General features: G+C 65.5%; 1 protein-coding gene across 3 annotated transcripts in view; it reads left to right on the forward strand.

The window, feature by feature from the left end:
* Nucleotides 1–16,395, forward strand: part of BCL9L (BCL9 like) — a 32,416-nt gene extending 16,021 nt beyond the window's left edge. For 2 of the 3 annotated variants that reach the window (XM_053269701.1, XM_053269699.1), the window contains exons 2-8: nt 4,410–4,832; nt 4,918–5,040; nt 7,238–7,436; nt 7,796–7,880; nt 8,036–10,289; nt 11,991–12,155; nt 12,782–16,395. In XM_053269701.1, coding sequence (XP_053125676.1) covers nt 4,496–4,832; nt 4,918–5,040; nt 7,238–7,436; nt 7,796–7,880; nt 8,036–10,289; nt 11,991–12,155; nt 12,782–13,905 — 4,287 coding nt within the window. In that variant the 5' untranslated portion in view covers nt 4,410–4,495 and the 3' untranslated portion in view covers nt 13,906–16,395. Of the gene's footprint in view, nt 1–535; nt 741–4,409; nt 4,833–4,917; nt 5,041–7,237; nt 7,437–7,795; nt 7,881–8,035; nt 10,290–11,990; nt 12,156–12,781 lie in introns of those variants that run through there. The other variant, XM_053269702.1, reaches the window with a different exon arrangement.
* Nucleotides 16,396–16,479: the final 84 nt, after the last annotated feature.

Raw genomic sequence — 16,479 nt, forward strand, 5'->3', positions numbered from 1 at the left:
CTGCTTCCGTCTCTGCAGGAAGGAAGCTGATCTGATGCCGGGGGGCGGGGGCGGGCGGGGGGGGCACAGCGGCTCAGTCGGGGCTGCCTTGGGAGTGTGATGGGGGGGCTGGGTGGGTTGCACCGTGGAAGGTGGGACGGCTGTCCCTGGAGCCCCCCCCCCCCGCGGGGCCCGGGGGATCCTGTTCCTGCAAGTGGGGAGTGGCTGCATGAAGGTCTGCAGAGGGGAGGGGGCGATCCCGCTGGCCCCACACGGTGCCCCCCTTGCCTGACAAAAGGGGGAGAGGATTCCGGGGTAGCTTCTGGGGGCTGCTTGCCCTCCCCCCACCCCCCGCCTCCCCCGAGAGGGCGCCCCCTTGAGCTGTGGTCTTGGCAGGCCTCTCCGGGGGGGGGCGGGGGGGCAGAGCGTGGGGCCGGGGAGCCTCCGCCTGCTCTGGGCCGCGGGGGGGGGGGGTCCCGCAGCCGCCTCCACTTGGCGTCTTTCCCAGAGTGCTTTGGAAAAGCACCGACCTTCGACCCCCAGCGCAAACTCAGCCCAGCACGTGGGAGGCAGAAATTGCTCCCAGACCTCCAGGCTCCAGCCTGCAAGAGGCGCCTGCCAGGAAGCAGCCATTTTCTCCTCCCTCCTTGCTTCGGGGCAGGGGGGGCCTCTCCCCCCCCCCGCCCTGCTCCTCCTTCCTTGGCCAGGCCTGGAGCGGCTTCCTGGGCCCCATTGCAGCGGTCCTGTGGGGCAGCAGGGAGGTGGGTGCTGCTCCTGGTGCTCCTGGTGGGGTTGTGCCAGCAACTGCTGGGGGCGCCCCCCCACCATATGTGCTTGGGGGCCCTCCTGCTTTGCTGCTGAGGGAGGGGTTCTTTCTGTTTGAGTGGCCCACCCCTCCTGGCCCTTCCCCACTGCGGGGTCATGGGGGGGGCCCGGGTTGGCGTGGCACGTCTCAAATGGAATGGAGCCCTAGAGACAGGTGGGGAGGGGCCGGCCGTGGCCCAGGAGGGGGCTCGTGACCTCCCCACCCACCCGCCACAGCAGCCGGGCCTCCGCCAGGCCTGGGGAATCAGCACGCCCCCCCCCCCACGGGAGGGCTTGGCTGGCACCCAGCGGTGCCCTGCGGTGCCTGTGGCCGCTTGCCAGCATTCATGCCAGGCCCCTGCAGGATCCGCCCCCCTCCCCAGGAGCCCCCTTGCTGCTGCTGCTGCCGCCGCCGCCGCCGCCGCCAGGCTGCACAGAGCGTGTTGTTTTCCATGCTGCATGGCAGGTGACCAAGCCGGCTGAGTCAGGGAGCTGGCTGCCCACCAGGAAGCCCGCGGGGGTGGCTTCTCCCCCTTCCCCCTCCTGCCTGGGTCCCCGCCCGCTGCTCCTTCACTTAGCGCCGCCGCTGCTGCCTGAGCTCCCCTCTGGGGGCAGGACACGTGCGAGCTGCTTGCCCCCCCCCCCCCCCGCCGCTGGGAGGGTGGGCTGGGTGGCCGCCCAGGAGCCTCTGGGGACCTCCTGGCCCAGCGTGGGCCTGGGCAGCCCTCAGCTCAGCCGGCCTCCCTGGCAAACAGCCCAGGCGGAAAGGGGCCCCTGCTCTTCCGGGGCCAGGACCCTCCCGCTGGCAGCGTGCAGGGCTTCGTGGGGCGGGCTGGGCAGTGGCGGCCTTTTCTCTTGAGGGCCTGCAGACTTGGTTGGCAGCAACCCCCGGACTCTTCACCTTCCGCTTGGTCTGCCCAGGGGGGTGTCAGCTGGAGGTTGCCAGGAGCTGGGAGGCAGTGGCGGGAGCAGAGGCGCCTCCCTCCCGGGGTCAGGGGCTGCTGGGGGGGCACTTTTTTGCCTTGGAGATGCCCCCCCCCCGCAGACCGAAGGGAGAGCGGCCCATGGCGGCAGCAGCCACAGGTCCAGGGTGGGCTGGCTTTCTGGCACCTGGACTCTCCCAAGTGGGAATCTGGCACCCGGGAGCTTGGAAAGCTCTTCCCAGCCCTGGCTTTGGGAGAGTTGTGTGGGGAACCGGGACGGTGCTCGTCCCGTCACCCTTGCAGGAGTCTCTGGGTCGCTCCCAGCTCACACGTTGGAGCCAGAGAGAACTTGGCTCATGGTGATTCTCTTCCAGCCTGACCAGAGTGGGCAAAGATTTCAAAACACGGCTTCGCTTGCCAGGGCGTGGCCCTGGAGGCCACGTTCTCAGCCCCAGCTGGTCCGAAAAGGTGGCCCTCAGCCTGTGCAAAACGCTCCCCCACAAGGGCCCACTGCCTGTCCTCCTCCATTCGGAGGCTGGGCACGGGCCAAGCCCGGGGGTGGCGGGCTGCCCTTTGGCGTGGCCAGCTCCGGAGGGGTCCGGGGAGCCTTGGCCAGCTGGGGCTGGGTGAGACGCTGCTGGTGCTGGCCAGGCTGCAGAGCTGCCGGCCCTGGAGAGGTCCTGGGGTCGCACCTTGCCTGCCTGCCTGCCTGCCTGCCCTGTAACCTGATCCTGGGCTGGGCTGCCGGGGGCTGGATGAGGCCGGTCACCCTGAAGAGCGGCAGGCAGGCGGGAGGCAGGAGGCAGCCTCCCTGGCCGGGCCGGCTCTGCGGCTCAGGCTGGGGCTTCCTGTGATCCAGGCTGCTGCATCCGGAGCAGGAGGGCGGAGGCGAAGGCGCTGGCTCTGGGCGGGGTGCGCAGCAGGGCGGGGGGCATCCGGCGGCAGCAGCAGCAGGTGCCTTGCAGGGTGGCTGGCGGGAGAGGCCCTGCTGCTGGGGCAGCCCCCTTTGCCGGGGGGGGCTGGGGGCAGCCAGGTACTCCAGGTGTGCCCCTGCCCCCGGGCCGGCCTTGCCTCTCCCCGCCCCCTCCAGGATTCTGCGCTGGGCAGCATGGAAATAAATGTCTCCTGGTGTGGAATGAGGGGTATAAATATCCCGGGAGTGATGTGATCTTTCCAGCTGCTATTAATAGGCCCCCGGAGACGAAGCCCGGCAGCGCCATGGGCGGACACTTAAAGGGACAGTGGCCCCTCCGCCGCGTCCCTCGCAGGCTGCCGGGGGGGGGGGGGAGGAGGACACGGATCTGCACCCCCACACACACACACACACCCCGCAGTCTGGCGAGTTTCTGCCTTCACAGAGCAGGACGGGAACAGCGAATGGCTGGCTAGTTAGCGAGGGGCACGGGCCAGGCCGGGGGGGGGCGCTGGCTAGCAGTAGCCGCGTGGCCCAGCTGCACGTCCCACAGGCCCAGTGTGTGTGCCGCCCGCCCGGAGCCGCTGAGGGCAGGGGGCCTGGCTTCCTTGCCCGCCCAGCCAACCAGCAGCTGCTGCCTCCTCCCTGCTGCCTCTGCTTCTCGCCCCCCCACCCCACCCCCCATGTCCTGAGAGTGCCTTTCCCTGGGGGGCCGGAGAGGGCTGTCTGGGCCCTCCCTCCGCCCTGCCCGGGAGTCTCGGCAGGCTCCTGGAAAGAGCCAGGCCGAAGGGCAGCCTGTCGAGGGGGCGGGCGGAGGGAGGCCAGGGGCTCTGGGGAGCAAAGGGGGGAGAGCCCTGCAAGGCAGCCGGGCGTGGGCCCCCCGGGCCTTGGGCCTTCCTCCAGGGGCAGTGCCCGGCTGCTCCATCCTGCCGTGGCAAATGCCAGGGGCTCTGGCCTGCGGGGGGGGGGGGGGCGGGTTCCTCTCCCGTGCCTGGCCGGCCAGCTGGGCTGCAGCCATCCCAAATGGCTACTGAATGCCGGACAGCGGGGGAGGCACAAGAATGGCCCCCGCCACGCTGAGGGGATTCCCAGCACATGCGCCCTGGTGCCACTGACCCAGCGGTGGGGGGTGACTGAGTGGCTCGGTCTCGTTTGTGCTAGAGCTGGTGGGGTGGGGGGAGGGCTTGGGCTGCTAGACGTAGGGGAGACGCGGCCAAGATCCAAGCGCAGGCGGGGTGTGTGTGTGTGTGTGTGTGGCCTTTTGCTTCCTCGGCTGGGCCAGCGGACCGTTAAGGCTGCGGCATCCTAGGAACATAGGGAGCTGCCGTATACAGAGTCAGGCCCTTGGTCTGTCTAGCTCAGTATTGTCAACCCAGACTGGCAGCGGCCTCTCTGAGGTTGCAGGCAGGAGTCTCTCTCTCCCAGCCCTATCTCGTTGGAGATGCTGCCGCCAGGGAGGGGACTGGGAACCTCCTGCTCTTCCCAGAGCGGCCCCATCCCCTGACTGAGGGGAAGATCTCCCTCCCAGTGCTCTCCCACACCCAGTCTCCCATTCACAGGCAGCCAGGGCGGACCCTGCTTAGCCAAGGGGACCGGTCTTGCTGGCTCCCGCCAGACCAGCTCTCCTCTCCTAGGCCTCCTGGGTTCTTGGGGCTCCTGAGCAGGGGGGTCTCAGGGTTCCAGGGGGCAGTGCTGGTTTGCAGGGGTGGCCGGGGCTGCCTGGGGTTGGTGCCCGTTGCCCTGGCTGGCACCACTCATCTCTCTCTCTCTCCCTCCCTCCCTCCCTCCAGGTCTTTTGCCCCCCGCCTGGGAAGCCGCAGCAGGGACTTGGGGCCGCCTCCAGGGTCGCCTGCTGCTGGAAGCCTCCGCTAGTCCAATGCACCCTGACAGTAAACTGGCCAGCCATGGAAAGACAGGCGGCGGCGGCGGCGGCGGCCAGCTCCAGCTCCACAACGTGAGCCAGAGCCCCGCCTGCGGCCTGAGTGCGAAGGGCCTGGGGGCAGGGGCCCATGGCGGCGGCGGCAGCAAGGCCAGCCAGCCTGCCCCCGGTGGCTCGGGGCTGAAGAACAGCCAGGCCCCCGTCCCCACCTTTGGGGCCCTGAAGGGCAAAGTCAAGCGGGAGCAGAGTGTCTCTGGGGACTCCGGAGAGCGGCGGGAAGCCGGCGCTGCTGCTGCCGCCGCCGCCGCCACCTCCCTGGACAAGGAGCTGAAAGGTGAGCAGGACACACAGCACACACACACGCACACACACTCTCTGAGCTCGGCCTTGGAGGCTCACGCCGTGTCTTCCCCTCGCAGGTGAGGTGGCCCCTCGCAGCAAGCGGCGCTGCGTGCTGGAGCGGAAGCAGCCCTACAGTGGCGACGAATGGTGCTCCGGGCCCGACAGTGAGGAGGATGACAAGCCCCTCGGCAGCACCCACAGTGAGTCCCCCGGGTCTCTGGGTGTGGGTGTGTGTGTGTGTGTGTGTGTGTGTGTGTGTGTGTGTGTGTGTGTGTACACGTGCGTGCGCGCGCACTGCGGACGGGCCCCTGGTGCTCTGATTGGTTGATCGTGTGCTGTCCCGTCGCTGTCGACCCTTCGCGACCACCGAGAGAGATCCTCTCCAGGATGACGCTCTGGCCTCAGCTTGGCCTTTCAGGTCTCTCGGGGTGCCTTCGTGGCCCTCCTAACCGAGTCCCTCCTCCTCGCTGCCGGCCGCCCTCCTCTTCTCTTTCCTTCCGCTTTCCCCAGCATGATGGACCTTTCCAGGGAGCTGGGTCTTCGCCTCATGTGTCCCAAGTATGGCAGCTTGAGCCTGGTCCTTTGTGGGAATCCTGGATTGCCTTGTTCGGTGATCCAATGGCTGGTTTTCCTGGCTCTCCATGGTGTCCTCAGGAGTCTCCTCCAGCACCCAAGTTTTCTCTCGGTGGGGCTTAAATGGTTGCTTAACCTGCCCCTTGAGTGTTGCTTGGGTGGGTGGTTTTTGAGATTGGGGCCCCTCTGGTCCCCACGGGGGCAGTGGATAAGGGGGGTGTGGATGCTCAGCCTGTGCCCGGCAGGACTCTGCTCAGAGTGGTCCGAGGCACAAGGCGGACTCCTCCTCCTCCTCCTCCTCCTCCTCCTCCTCCTCCTCCTCGTGCTGTCCCCAGGTTTGGAGTCCTGGGCAGCTTTGGGTTCCTTCTTTCCATGGGAGGGTTTTAAAGAGCCAGGGCTGTGAGGGGGTTGGGGAAGTGGTCTGGGCTAGGAGGGACCCAGAGACCAGGCTCCAAGCCCAGCCCAGGCAGAAGCCCTTGGCTGCAGGGAAGCTACCAAGCTTTCGGGTTTGGATTCCATGGGGGTTTGGGGGGTTTTTTAACCCATGAATATCTACCCTGCATGGATCTCCAGGACAGCTTACAGTCCTTTACAAACGCATCAGAGCCAAAATAAATACACCCAGAATGGCAATTCAAGATAAAACACTCAGTCAAAACAAGTTGCTTCCACATCCGGCAAACGTCCAGGGCCGAGGGGAGATCCAGCGCCAGCCTGCCCAGTTCACAGGCTGAGCCCCCCCCCCAACAGCAGCAGCAGCAGCAGCGCTTGGGCAGGAGGGGCTTGCCACCCCCACCCCTGGGAGCAAGAGGGCTTCTGCCCTGCGCTGACCCCCCAGCCCCATTCCAGGCAGGTCTTCTCCTGTTCAGCGTCAGGAGGCCAAGGCCTGTGGGTTGGGTGGGGGTCTCTTTCTTTCGCCCCCCCAACTCGCCCTCGTCCAGTTTTCTCTCTCTGAGCTGGGAGCTGCTGTTTCCCTTTCAAGCCACTGGGCGGGGGGCAGCAGAGGGTTCCTTTTCTCCTCCCTCCCCACCTCCCTCTGCGGAGATGAGCCTGTTGTCGGTGAGTCTGATCTGAATTTGTCTTTGAGACTTGAGGCATCCCTTTGTGTCACACACACACACACACACACTCTCTCTCTCTCTCTCTCTCTCCCTGCCCCCCCCCCCGGCAATCTCTGTTCTGAACTTGGGCAGTGCAGTTGCCTCTACTCCCCTCCTGGAGGAAGCCCTGATCGGGTGTGTGTGTGGGGGGGGGGTGCCCTGGGACTCCTTTTGCACCCTTCCCAGCAGAGCATTAAAACACACCCCCTCCTCTTCCTCCTCCTCCTCCCCCTCCCCCCCCGGGGGGCCACCTCCTCTTTGCCAGAAGCTCTCCTCCCCCCCCACCTCACCTGAGGCCGGGAGGGGCTGCCTTGGCTGAAGTTGTCCACACCACATGGAAGGTGTTGCCCACCCAGAGGAGGCTCCTGCAGAAATCTGAGCCGGCAGCCCTGCCACGCGCATGACCGATGAGCAGTGGATCGGGCCTTCCATGCTCTGCAGAGGGCAGTAACCCAGTGCAGGAGGGGGGTGCTCTGCCCCACAAAGGGAGCTGGCCAGAGCTGGGGTTTCCCGTTGCGTGCTGTCACCTGCTGGACGCTTGGAGGAAAGCGGAGGGGGGAGGCAACGCAAGGGCCCCGTGGGGAAGGAGCAGACCCCCCCCCCCACTGGCTGGGGCTCCTTCCGGCTCTGCCCAGGCCCTCCCCATGGCGGGGAGCAAGCGTGTGGGGATCCCGCCGCTGAGCCCCGCTCCGGGTCCCACCCTGGTGCTCTCCTTGCTTCGCAGACTGTAACGCAGCAGAGTCGGCGATGACCGCGGCCTCGCAGCTGGGCCCGGGACCCAATCCGCTGCCAGCCCTGAGTGAGAGCAACGCCTCCAGCACGCCCCACGGCACGGCCCCCGGCTTGAGGCCGGATGCTGGCAGCGGGGGCGGGAAGCAGCCCTTGCAGTTCGTCTATGTCTTCACCACCCACCTCGCCAACACGTAAGCCCCAGAGCCTGCCCACGGACCGGGCGCCCTCCCCCTGCCCGCCTTTCCTGTGGCTTGGGCTGTGCTCGGAAGCACGGCTTCCCGGGGCAGCCGGAAATCTGCCAGGGCGGCGGAGGCGGCTGCTGCCCTCGTGCAGAGCCGGCCTCTCCTCTGCTGGCCTCTCCTCCAGCGTCTGGGAAGGGCCGGAGGCTGAGGAAGCGCCTCTGCATGCGGGGGGCCTGTGCTTCCCAGAGGGCAGCGGGGCAGGCCTCGGCCGTTGAGCCCCGGCATCCGTGGGGCACAGGGCCCCGGCTCAATGGCTTTGGGAGCTTGTAGGGCAGGCCCCTGATCCGTGACTCTCTCTGGGACTGCAGGGCCGCCGAGGCTGTCCTACAGGGCCGCGCGGACTCGATCCTGGGCTACCACCAGCAGCATGTGCCCCGGGCCAAGCTGGACCAGGTATGAGGGGGCCACGGGCAAGAGGGTGGGCTTTCAGCCGGAGGGGCTGCGGATGGTGGGGGTCATGCTGGGTATTGGGCCCTGCGGGTCAAGGCTGGATGGGGCCCTCTGACGGCCCGCCCGCCCACTCCTGACTGTCTGTCCTTCTCTGGCAGGCACCCGTCCCGAAGCTGCAGGCCGCTCCCGAGCCGCTCCCGGTTGCCCCGTCTCCCGCCAGCACCCCGCAGTCTCAGGCCGCCGTGCCTCCCAGCAGCCAGGCCCAGGGCCAGCCCCCACCTCCTGCCCTGCCCTCCCAGCCCCCGGCAGCCCCACCGCTGAGTCTGGGCCAGGGGCCGCCGCCGCCGCCGCCGCCCGTGAATGCCCTCCCCCAGGAGGGGGCTCCCGAAGACCCCCGCCGGGACTTGACGCCCAACTCGGTGGGCAACGGCAGCAGCAGCACCGCCCCCAGCGGCACCCACCCCAGCACGCCCACCGCCCCCAGCTCCCTGTCTGCCAGCACTGCCGAGGGCTTGCTGGGGGAAGCCGCCGGCTCGGGGCCCCCCTCGGCAGGGAATGGCCCCCGCAACCCCCTCAACACGGAGGGCCTCTCCAAGGAGCAGCTGGAACACCGGGAGAGGTCGCTGCAGACGCTGCGAGACATTGAGCGCCTCCTGCTGCGCAGCAGCGAGGCCGAGCCCTTCCTCAAGGCGGGCGAGGGGGGCGCCCTGCCTCCCGCCCAGGCCCCGCCTCCCCCCCAGGCCGCCCAGGCCCCGCCTCCCCCCGGGGCGGGCCTGAAGAAGTACGAGGAGCCCCTGCAGTCCATGATCTCCCAGACCCAGAGCCTGGGGGGGCCCGGCCTGGAGCAGGAGGGGCCGGTGCCCCCGGGGCTGGACGTGGGCCAGCAGATGAACCTGATGATGCAGCGGCTGGGGCAGGACAGCCTGACGCCCGAGCAGGTGGCCTGGCGCAAGCTGCAGGAGGAGTACTACGAGGAGAAGCGCCGCAAGGAGGAGCAGGTCGGCATGCACGGGGCGCGGCCCCTGCCGGACATGATGCTGCCCCAGCCCCTGGGGGGCATGATGCTGCGCGGGCCCCCGCCCCCCTACCACAGCAAGCCCGGCGAGCAGTGGCTGCTGCGGGGAGTGCCCATGGAGCCCCTGCAGGAGCCCCTGCAGCTGCGGCCAGCCTTCTCGGGGCCCCGCTTCCCCGGGAACCAGCTGCCGCGGGGCTTTGCGGGGATGCAGAACCTGCCCCTGGAGACGCTGGGCCCCATGAGCTCCATGCAGCGCCCCGGGCGGCCCGGCATGGCCTGGAGCGAGGACATGCCCCTGGGGGGCCCGGGCAACTTTGCCCCGGGGAACCTGCCCTACCCGCCGGGGCCGGGCGAGGCGGAGCGCTTCCTGACGCCGCGCGCCCGCGAAGAGATCTTGCGGCAGCAGCAGCAGCTGCTGGAGAAGCGCCAGGCGGGGCTGCAGCGGCCCCTGGGCGTGGAGATGGAGCGCGTGATGCAGGCCCACCGGCAGATGGAGCCGGCCATGTTCGCGGGCGAAGGGCTGGGCATGGAGTTTGCCGGCTCGCGGGCCATGATGAGCCCGCCGCTGCGGGAGATGGAGCCGGCCCTGGGCCCCGGCAACCTCAACATGAACATGAACGTCAACATGAACATGAACATGAACTTGAATGTGCAGATGACCCCCCAGCAGCAGCAGCAGCTGCTGATGTCGCAGAAGATGCGTGGCCCCGAGTTGCTGCCCGCCGAGGAAATGGCCCGGGCACGTGCCCCCAACGGCACGGGGGCGATGATGAGCGGCGGCCCCCCCAAAATGATGATGGGCTCCCCCTTCTCCAACCAGGGGCAGCAGAGCTTCCCGGCGGTGCAGGGCCCCTACCCGGCTGTGCCCCAGGAGATGGGCAGCGCGCCCGACATGTTTGGCTCGGAGCAGGGCGGCCTGGGCAGCACGACCCGCCTCAGCCACATCCCTCTGCCCCCCACCACCAACGCGCCCCCCACCAGCCTGCACCAGGCGCCCGCACGGGGCCTGGGCCGCCGCCCTTCGGACCTGGCCCTCAACATGGGGCAGATGAACTCGCCCAGCGTGGGCTGCCTCAAGTCCCCGACCCTCAGCCAAGTCCACTCTCCGCTGGGCACCTCTCCTTCGGCCAACCTCAAGTCCCCACAGACGCCGTCGTCCGCCCTGGTCAGCCTGCCAGCCCCCAGCGCCCCCCTCAAATCTCCTCAAGTCCTCAGCTCTGTGCTCAGCGTCCGCTCCCCCACCAGCTCCCCCGGCCACCTCAAGTCCCCGAGCATGGCAGTGTCCTCTCCGGGCTGGGTGCCGTCCCCCAAAAACGCCCTTTCCAGCCCTGGGATTGGCCAGAACAAGCCCGCCCTTGGAATGAGCAACTCTGCACCCCTGGGCAGCCTTGAGCAAGGTAAGGGGCGTGGGGGGCTCGGGGGCCTGTGGGGGGGTCTGGGCCAGGGTCTCCCTAGAGCAGGGCGGGCTGCAGCTGGGATCCCGGATGTGCTTGGCCACAAGTGCGGGCGAAGGGCGAGAAAGCTGGGTTGGGTGCATCACCAGACTCTCTTGGGGGCCGGGCTTGTTCCACGTCCCCATTAAGAATGTGGGCAAAAGGCTTCGGAGGGTCTGGCAAGTGAGGAGAAATGTGAGCACCAAAAGCAACTCCTAGACTTTCCTGTTCCCAAAGTGTGATCTGTAATCCTCATCATGCAGTGATCTGGTGTCCAACAGGCAAAGGGGAAGTACTGGAGAAAACAGCTGGAGTTCAAACATCAGCTACTGGCTTTAATTGTGCTTTTGTTTTGTTTTGTTGTAAACTGCCCAGAGCTTAACAGATGGGGTGGGATAAAAATATAAATAGCAATAATTAATAATGCCACTGTAGAATTAGGGTGGTGGTTAGCTGCATGCTGATGGCTGGCACCCAGAACTAACCATCCCTCCCAGGCGCTGGATCCAGCCCTTGGCTTCGGTGTACTGCATTTTTGGTCTCCAGTTATGAATATATATATATATATATATATATATTCATAACTCTGTGTGTGTGTCTCGCCATTATTTGTTTGTTTTATTTATTTATTCAGTTTTTATACCGCCTTTCGTAAGGCATCTCAAGGTGGTTTACAGAAGTTTACATTAAAATTTCATAAAAATCACATTTAAAACCTTAAAACCAGTTTAAAAGTAAAATCCATAACACAACAAAAGAACGACCACCATAAAAAAGACAAAAGGAAGCAGGAGAGCTGAGAGGCCCTGCAGCCCTTAAGAGGTAAAAGCCTGGACAAATAAAAAGGTATTTTGTTGTTTTTCAAAGCAGCCACAGATGTCAAAGAGCAGGCATTCGCCAGGAGAGCATTCCAGAGCCTGGGGGCAACAACAGAGAAGGCCCTGCCTTGCGTGCACGGCAGTTAGCCTCGCTCAAATGTCGGCACACAGCGCAAAGGCCCCTCTGAGGCAGAAACCCTTGGGAGCAGATGCTCCTTCAGGTATCCTGGGCCATTAGGCAGATGCTGTTCTCCCCCATCCCTTCCGGCCCTTGCCTGACCCCATAAGGTTTGGGAGGTGGTGGGTCTGTTCCAGAAGTCGGTGCTCTTGGTCCATGAGCTTGGCTGTGAGCTCAGAGAGAGAGAGAGAGAGGGGCTGCAAATAGGAATCCAGACACAGTGTGGCATCCATTAGAAGCGAAGGAGTCTCCCATATAGATGTCTTTGATGGAGAACTGTTTGTAACGCAGACCTTCCAGACAGAGGGTAGCTACTGCTTAGCTCCAGGTGTTTCCATCACGCAATTGGTAGGGACTCTTGTTCAGACGGGGGAAGTTGATGTGACTCAGGCCTCGAGCAGCCCCTCCCTCTGCAGTCAGCTGTCTTGCCTGTGGGTGGGAGTGAGGTTTGGTGGAGTCTGCCCCCCCCCTCGCATGCCTCTCCCTCCCTCGAGGCTGCTGCTGGCATCCAGGGCTGCTGGGCCCCCTGGCCAGGTCATGCCGTGGGGTGTGGGGGGAGCCCTCCTCCTCCTCCTGCTGCTGCTGCAGCTGCAGGTTGGCTTCCGCCTGGGCCTCGGAGCAGCTCCTGTGGCCCCCTGAACCCCAAGCTGGCTTTTCCTTCCTCTCCAGATCCACCCCCGTCCCAGAACCCTCTGTCGCTCATGATGTCCCAGATGTCCAAGTACGCCATGCCCAGCTCCACCCCTCTCTACCACAACGCCATCAAGACCATCGCCACGTCCGACGATGAGCTGCTCCCCGACCGGCCGCTGCTGCCCTCTGGCGCCATGCCGGGTAGGTCTTGCTGGCGGGGGGGCGGGGGGGCTGTGCCCTTGCGTGAGAGAGAAGGCTGCTTGCAGACTGCGGGGTCTGGAGCCCTCTTGGTGGGAGTTCCTCTGCCTGCACCCCCAGCTCTCGGGCAGCTTCAGCCCCTCCTGGAATGCGGAGTCCCCGGCTAAGGCAGATCCTCCAGCTGTGGACGTGGACTACAACTCCCATCATCCCCAGCTAATCAGAGATGGTGGGAGTTGTAGTCCAACACCAGCTGGAGGGCTGAAGGCAGGTTACGTGGTCACTGCTGCTGCCTCCTGTCGGAGCCACTCTCCTGGCCTCTCCGGGGACCCCCACCTGGATCGGGGCACCAGCAAGGACAGCACTGGTGGGGCGGGGCAGGGAGTCGGGGCAGCAGGGAGCTGCCAGTCCAATGGCGGGGAGGGCCTTTCCTCCCCACCCCCCATCAGCCAGCAACCGCGAGGGAGCTGTTCTCGTTGCTCCCTTGAGTGCAAGGAGGCAGAGGCAGCGGGGCTGGAGCCGCCGGTCTTTGGGGGCGAGCAGCATGTGCCCGGCTTCCGGTGCTGGCGAGGGTGGCGGTGGGAGGCTTTCCTGTTTGCAGGCTAAGAGCGCTTCCTCTCCCCCCGCAGGCATGGGAGGGGCCCAGCCCAGCCAGATGGCCATGAACTCCCTGGGCCCGGCTCCTGCGCAGAGCCCCATGGGCATGGCCCTTCCTGGACAGCAGCCGCTCTCCCACGAGCCGCCGGCCCCCACCCTGTCCTCGCCAGGCCCCCTGGGCGCCAGCATGCCCATGCACAGCGGCGCCCCGCCCCAGAATCCGATGCTGCTGCCCCCCGGGCCCCAAGACTCCCTCGGCCAGCCCTGCGGCCCTCCTGGCCAGCTGGTGTTCCCGCCGCGCCTCCAGCAGCCCCCGGCCAACGGCGGTGGCGGCGGCATGCCCATGGCTCCAGGAGGAGGCGCCAGTGGGCCGGGGGGGCCTCCCCACTACCCGCCTGGCCTGGGCCTGCCTCCGGAAGAGCTGCCTCCCTCGCAGCCCGGCCAGCAGCAGCAGCAGCAGCAGCAAGCGCCTCCCCCGCCTCCGCAGCAGCAGCAGCAGCAGCAGCGCCTGGCCGGCCGGCTGCCCGAGTCCTACCCCTCGGTGGCTTCGGTGCTCAGCGACCCGGAGCTGAGCGACGTCATCCGCCCCACGCCCACCGGCATCCCGGAGTTCGACCTCTCGCGCATCATCCCGTCCGAGAAGCCCAGCAGCACCCTGCAGTACTTCCCCAAAGGCGAGGGGCAGCAGCTGCCCAAGGCCCAGCCGCCCTCCAACCTGCACCTCATGAACCTGCAGAACATGATGGCGGAGCAGGCCCCGGCCCGGCCCGGCCCCCAGGGCATGCAGCGCGCCATGGCCATGTGCCACCCCGGACAGGTGCCCGTGCTGGGCAGGACAGGCCTGGCGCCCCAGCAGGCCATGATGGGCAACAGCCTGCACCAGGGCATGATGCTGCCGCCGCCGCCCCAGCAGCAGAGCCTCCTGGCCCAGCAGAACTTCCTGCTGATGCAGGCCAAGCAGCGCAGCCTGTCGGTCTCGGGCGAGGGGTACGCCCAGCCGGCCCACCTGCTGGCCAGCCAGGGCTCCCTCATGGGCCCCCCGGGGCCCCAGCAGAGCCTCATGGGGCCCCACGCCCTGCGCCAGCGCAGCGTCTCCCTGGACAGCCAGATGAGCTACGGCCCCGGACCCAGCAGCATGGCCAACCTGCCCTTCTGAGGGGCGGGGGGGGGCAGGGGGGGCGGCACAGAGTTTGGTTTGGATTCTTCCTCTGAGTGTGAATTTCTTTTTCTTTCTTTCTCTCCCCCCCCCACTTTTTTTTTTAAATAAAGAAGCAACCAAAATGTGCAAGAGGGTTTGGAAAAGCTGTAAATAGGGTTAGGGGGAAGCCACAGCAAGTGCTTGCTGGCTTGCAATTGTTTGTATTTCTGTGTTTTAATAGAAGCCTCAATACCTGTCTTGAAGGAGAGAGAGGGAGGAGACAGACAACAGCCCATTGGCAAGATGCAGTGCGGTGTGGGCTGCCGGGTGCCCGGGCGTGCCTCAGGCCTCTCTGCCAGGTGCCTGCAGCTGGGGGTTGGGGTCGCGCTTTGGGCACCCCTGATGGAGCAGCCTCTGCCCTGCCCCGATGGCTGGTGGCTTCACGAGGGGCAGGGATCTCTCGGCTTGCCTGGTCTCTTGGCCCAGCAAGGGCTGTTGCCAACCAGCCACGTGGTGGGTGCAGGAGGGTCTCTGCCGAGATGGCCCGGAATCGCACACACGCACACACACACACACACCCTCCCCCTTGTCCGGGTCTGCCAGGACCTTAAGAAGTCCCCAAGGAGGCCAGGAGCAGCTTGGGCAGCCCGGCTCCCTTCCCCAGGCAGTGGGCACCCTCTTCTTCATGCCTCCCTGCTGGCATCCCTGAGAGGTGGGTGGGGAAGTGCCACCTCTGGGCCCTCTGCTTTTGACGGGCTGCAGTTGCCACCCACACAATCTCACAAGCTGAGCAGATCCGTGCCTTCCTCCCCCCCACCCCATCTCCGCCTTTACTCCTGGGGAGTAGCAAGAGCAGAACTGGGCCAGCAGATGGATCCGGAAGCTTCTGGGCGGAGGTTGTCGCGAGGGTGACCCTGCCCTAGTTAAGAGAGCGCTGGCTTTGGCTTCCTGGGCCTGCATTGGTTCCTTTTTAGGAACGGGCTTCCGGAACGGTTGGGCCAGGCTGAAGCCGACTTGGCCTGGATGCTGAAGGTGTTTGTAGCAGGAGGGAGCGCTCTCCTTTTGCGTCCAAGGATGAGCGGAGGGAATCCACCTGCACTTCATGGATTGCACAGAAACGTTTCTTCCAGACAGGCCCAACTGTTAAACGCCCCCTCCGGAAACACACCCCTAACTGGGGGCTGGGGGTCAGCCTTGGGCTCCCCAGCACCTGCTCCCTCTCAGGGGGAAATGGCTCAGGCTTTGGGGGGTCTCCTGGGTGCGTTGGTGCTCAGGCCAGAGAGTGCCCAGCCAAGAGGGACCCTTTGGAATCCGGGAGGCTCCTGCGGCTTTTCAGCCCTGGCTTGCTGCCTTCCCTCGTGTCCTGGGGATTCGGTTTCAGGGTCCTGGACCCCGGTAATTTCCGCTGGTAGCCATAAGCAGAAAACCCAAGTCTCAGAGATGTGTTGGTGGTCGAGAGAAGCAGGGCCCCCGCTCGGGCCCCCGTGTCCCTGTATGCTTTTGCCCAGTGCTTCAAGCCCCTCCGCCAGAATTGCGCTTCCCCTGCCTGCCTGCCCTTTGCTGAAGGGAGGCGAGGGTTGTGCCGCAGGAGGCTTCAGGCCTTGCAGCGAAGGCACCATTGCTGACTGTGGAGGGGCACGGCGTTGGCACCATGCTTGTGGGAACCGTGGCTGACCCCTTGTGGGGCGGGAGGGGTGAAGGGTTGCCAGTGAAGTCACCACGGCTGGTGCCATTTCCATCTCCAGTGGGCCCTCGAATGGTCCTTTCCCTACCCCGAGTAAGGGTTGCACGGAGTGAAGCAAGAAGCGGGTGTCGTCTTTCTCACACACACACACCCAGCAGTGAGGAATCGGGGGGGGGGGCTACTACACTGCAATGCAAGTGGCGAGGGGGGGGTTTCAATATGCCTCTGCTCAGTAATGGGGTACAGTGGTGAAGAGGGGGACCTTGGTTGTCCTGGAAATAAAAGGGAACTCTTCCCGCCTGGGGTGGCCGTGTCCCTCTGTGGCCGGCACACCTGGGAAGGAAGCCTCTGGCCGCCTCACCAGCACGGTGGCCCTGCAGCCCCCTCTCCCCCCCCCCCCCCGCCGGCGCTGTGAACGTCTCGTGGCTTGTGCTTCCTGGCTGGGCTCTCCACTGTGGGGTGTCCGCTGAAGCTGCCCGGTGAGTGGGCCTGTCTCGCCCCAGCCAGCCCGTCCGTCTCTCCGGCTTAGGGAGAACCATTTCAAGCCATCTCAAATGCTGCCCTGAGTGATGGTGATGGGGACCGGCCTGCTCTCTGTCATCCCCTGGGCGGGGGGCGGGGGGGGGCTGCCACCCATGCATTTTGTACCATTCTATAAATATATATATATATAAATATAAATATATAAATACAATATGTGAAGACATCTTATTGGTTTTTATTTTGAAATGATTTCTAGGCTTGTTTTTGGGTATCTGTGCTGCCTGTAACGTATTGATTGACCTGTTTTATAGGTGCCTTTTTATTAAAAAGAGACATTTCAAAACCTGCCTGGCAGGAGCCTTTTTGGGGTGGGGGGGACGACTGAGAAGAGCTGCCTGCCAGTCTCCCAGTTACCCGAGAGAGGT

This window comes from Hemicordylus capensis, chromosome 8, assembly GCF_027244095.1.
Source record: "Hemicordylus capensis ecotype Gifberg chromosome 8, rHemCap1.1.pri, whole genome shotgun sequence".
Lineage (NCBI taxonomy): Eukaryota > Metazoa > Chordata > Lepidosauria > Squamata > Cordylidae > Hemicordylus > Hemicordylus capensis.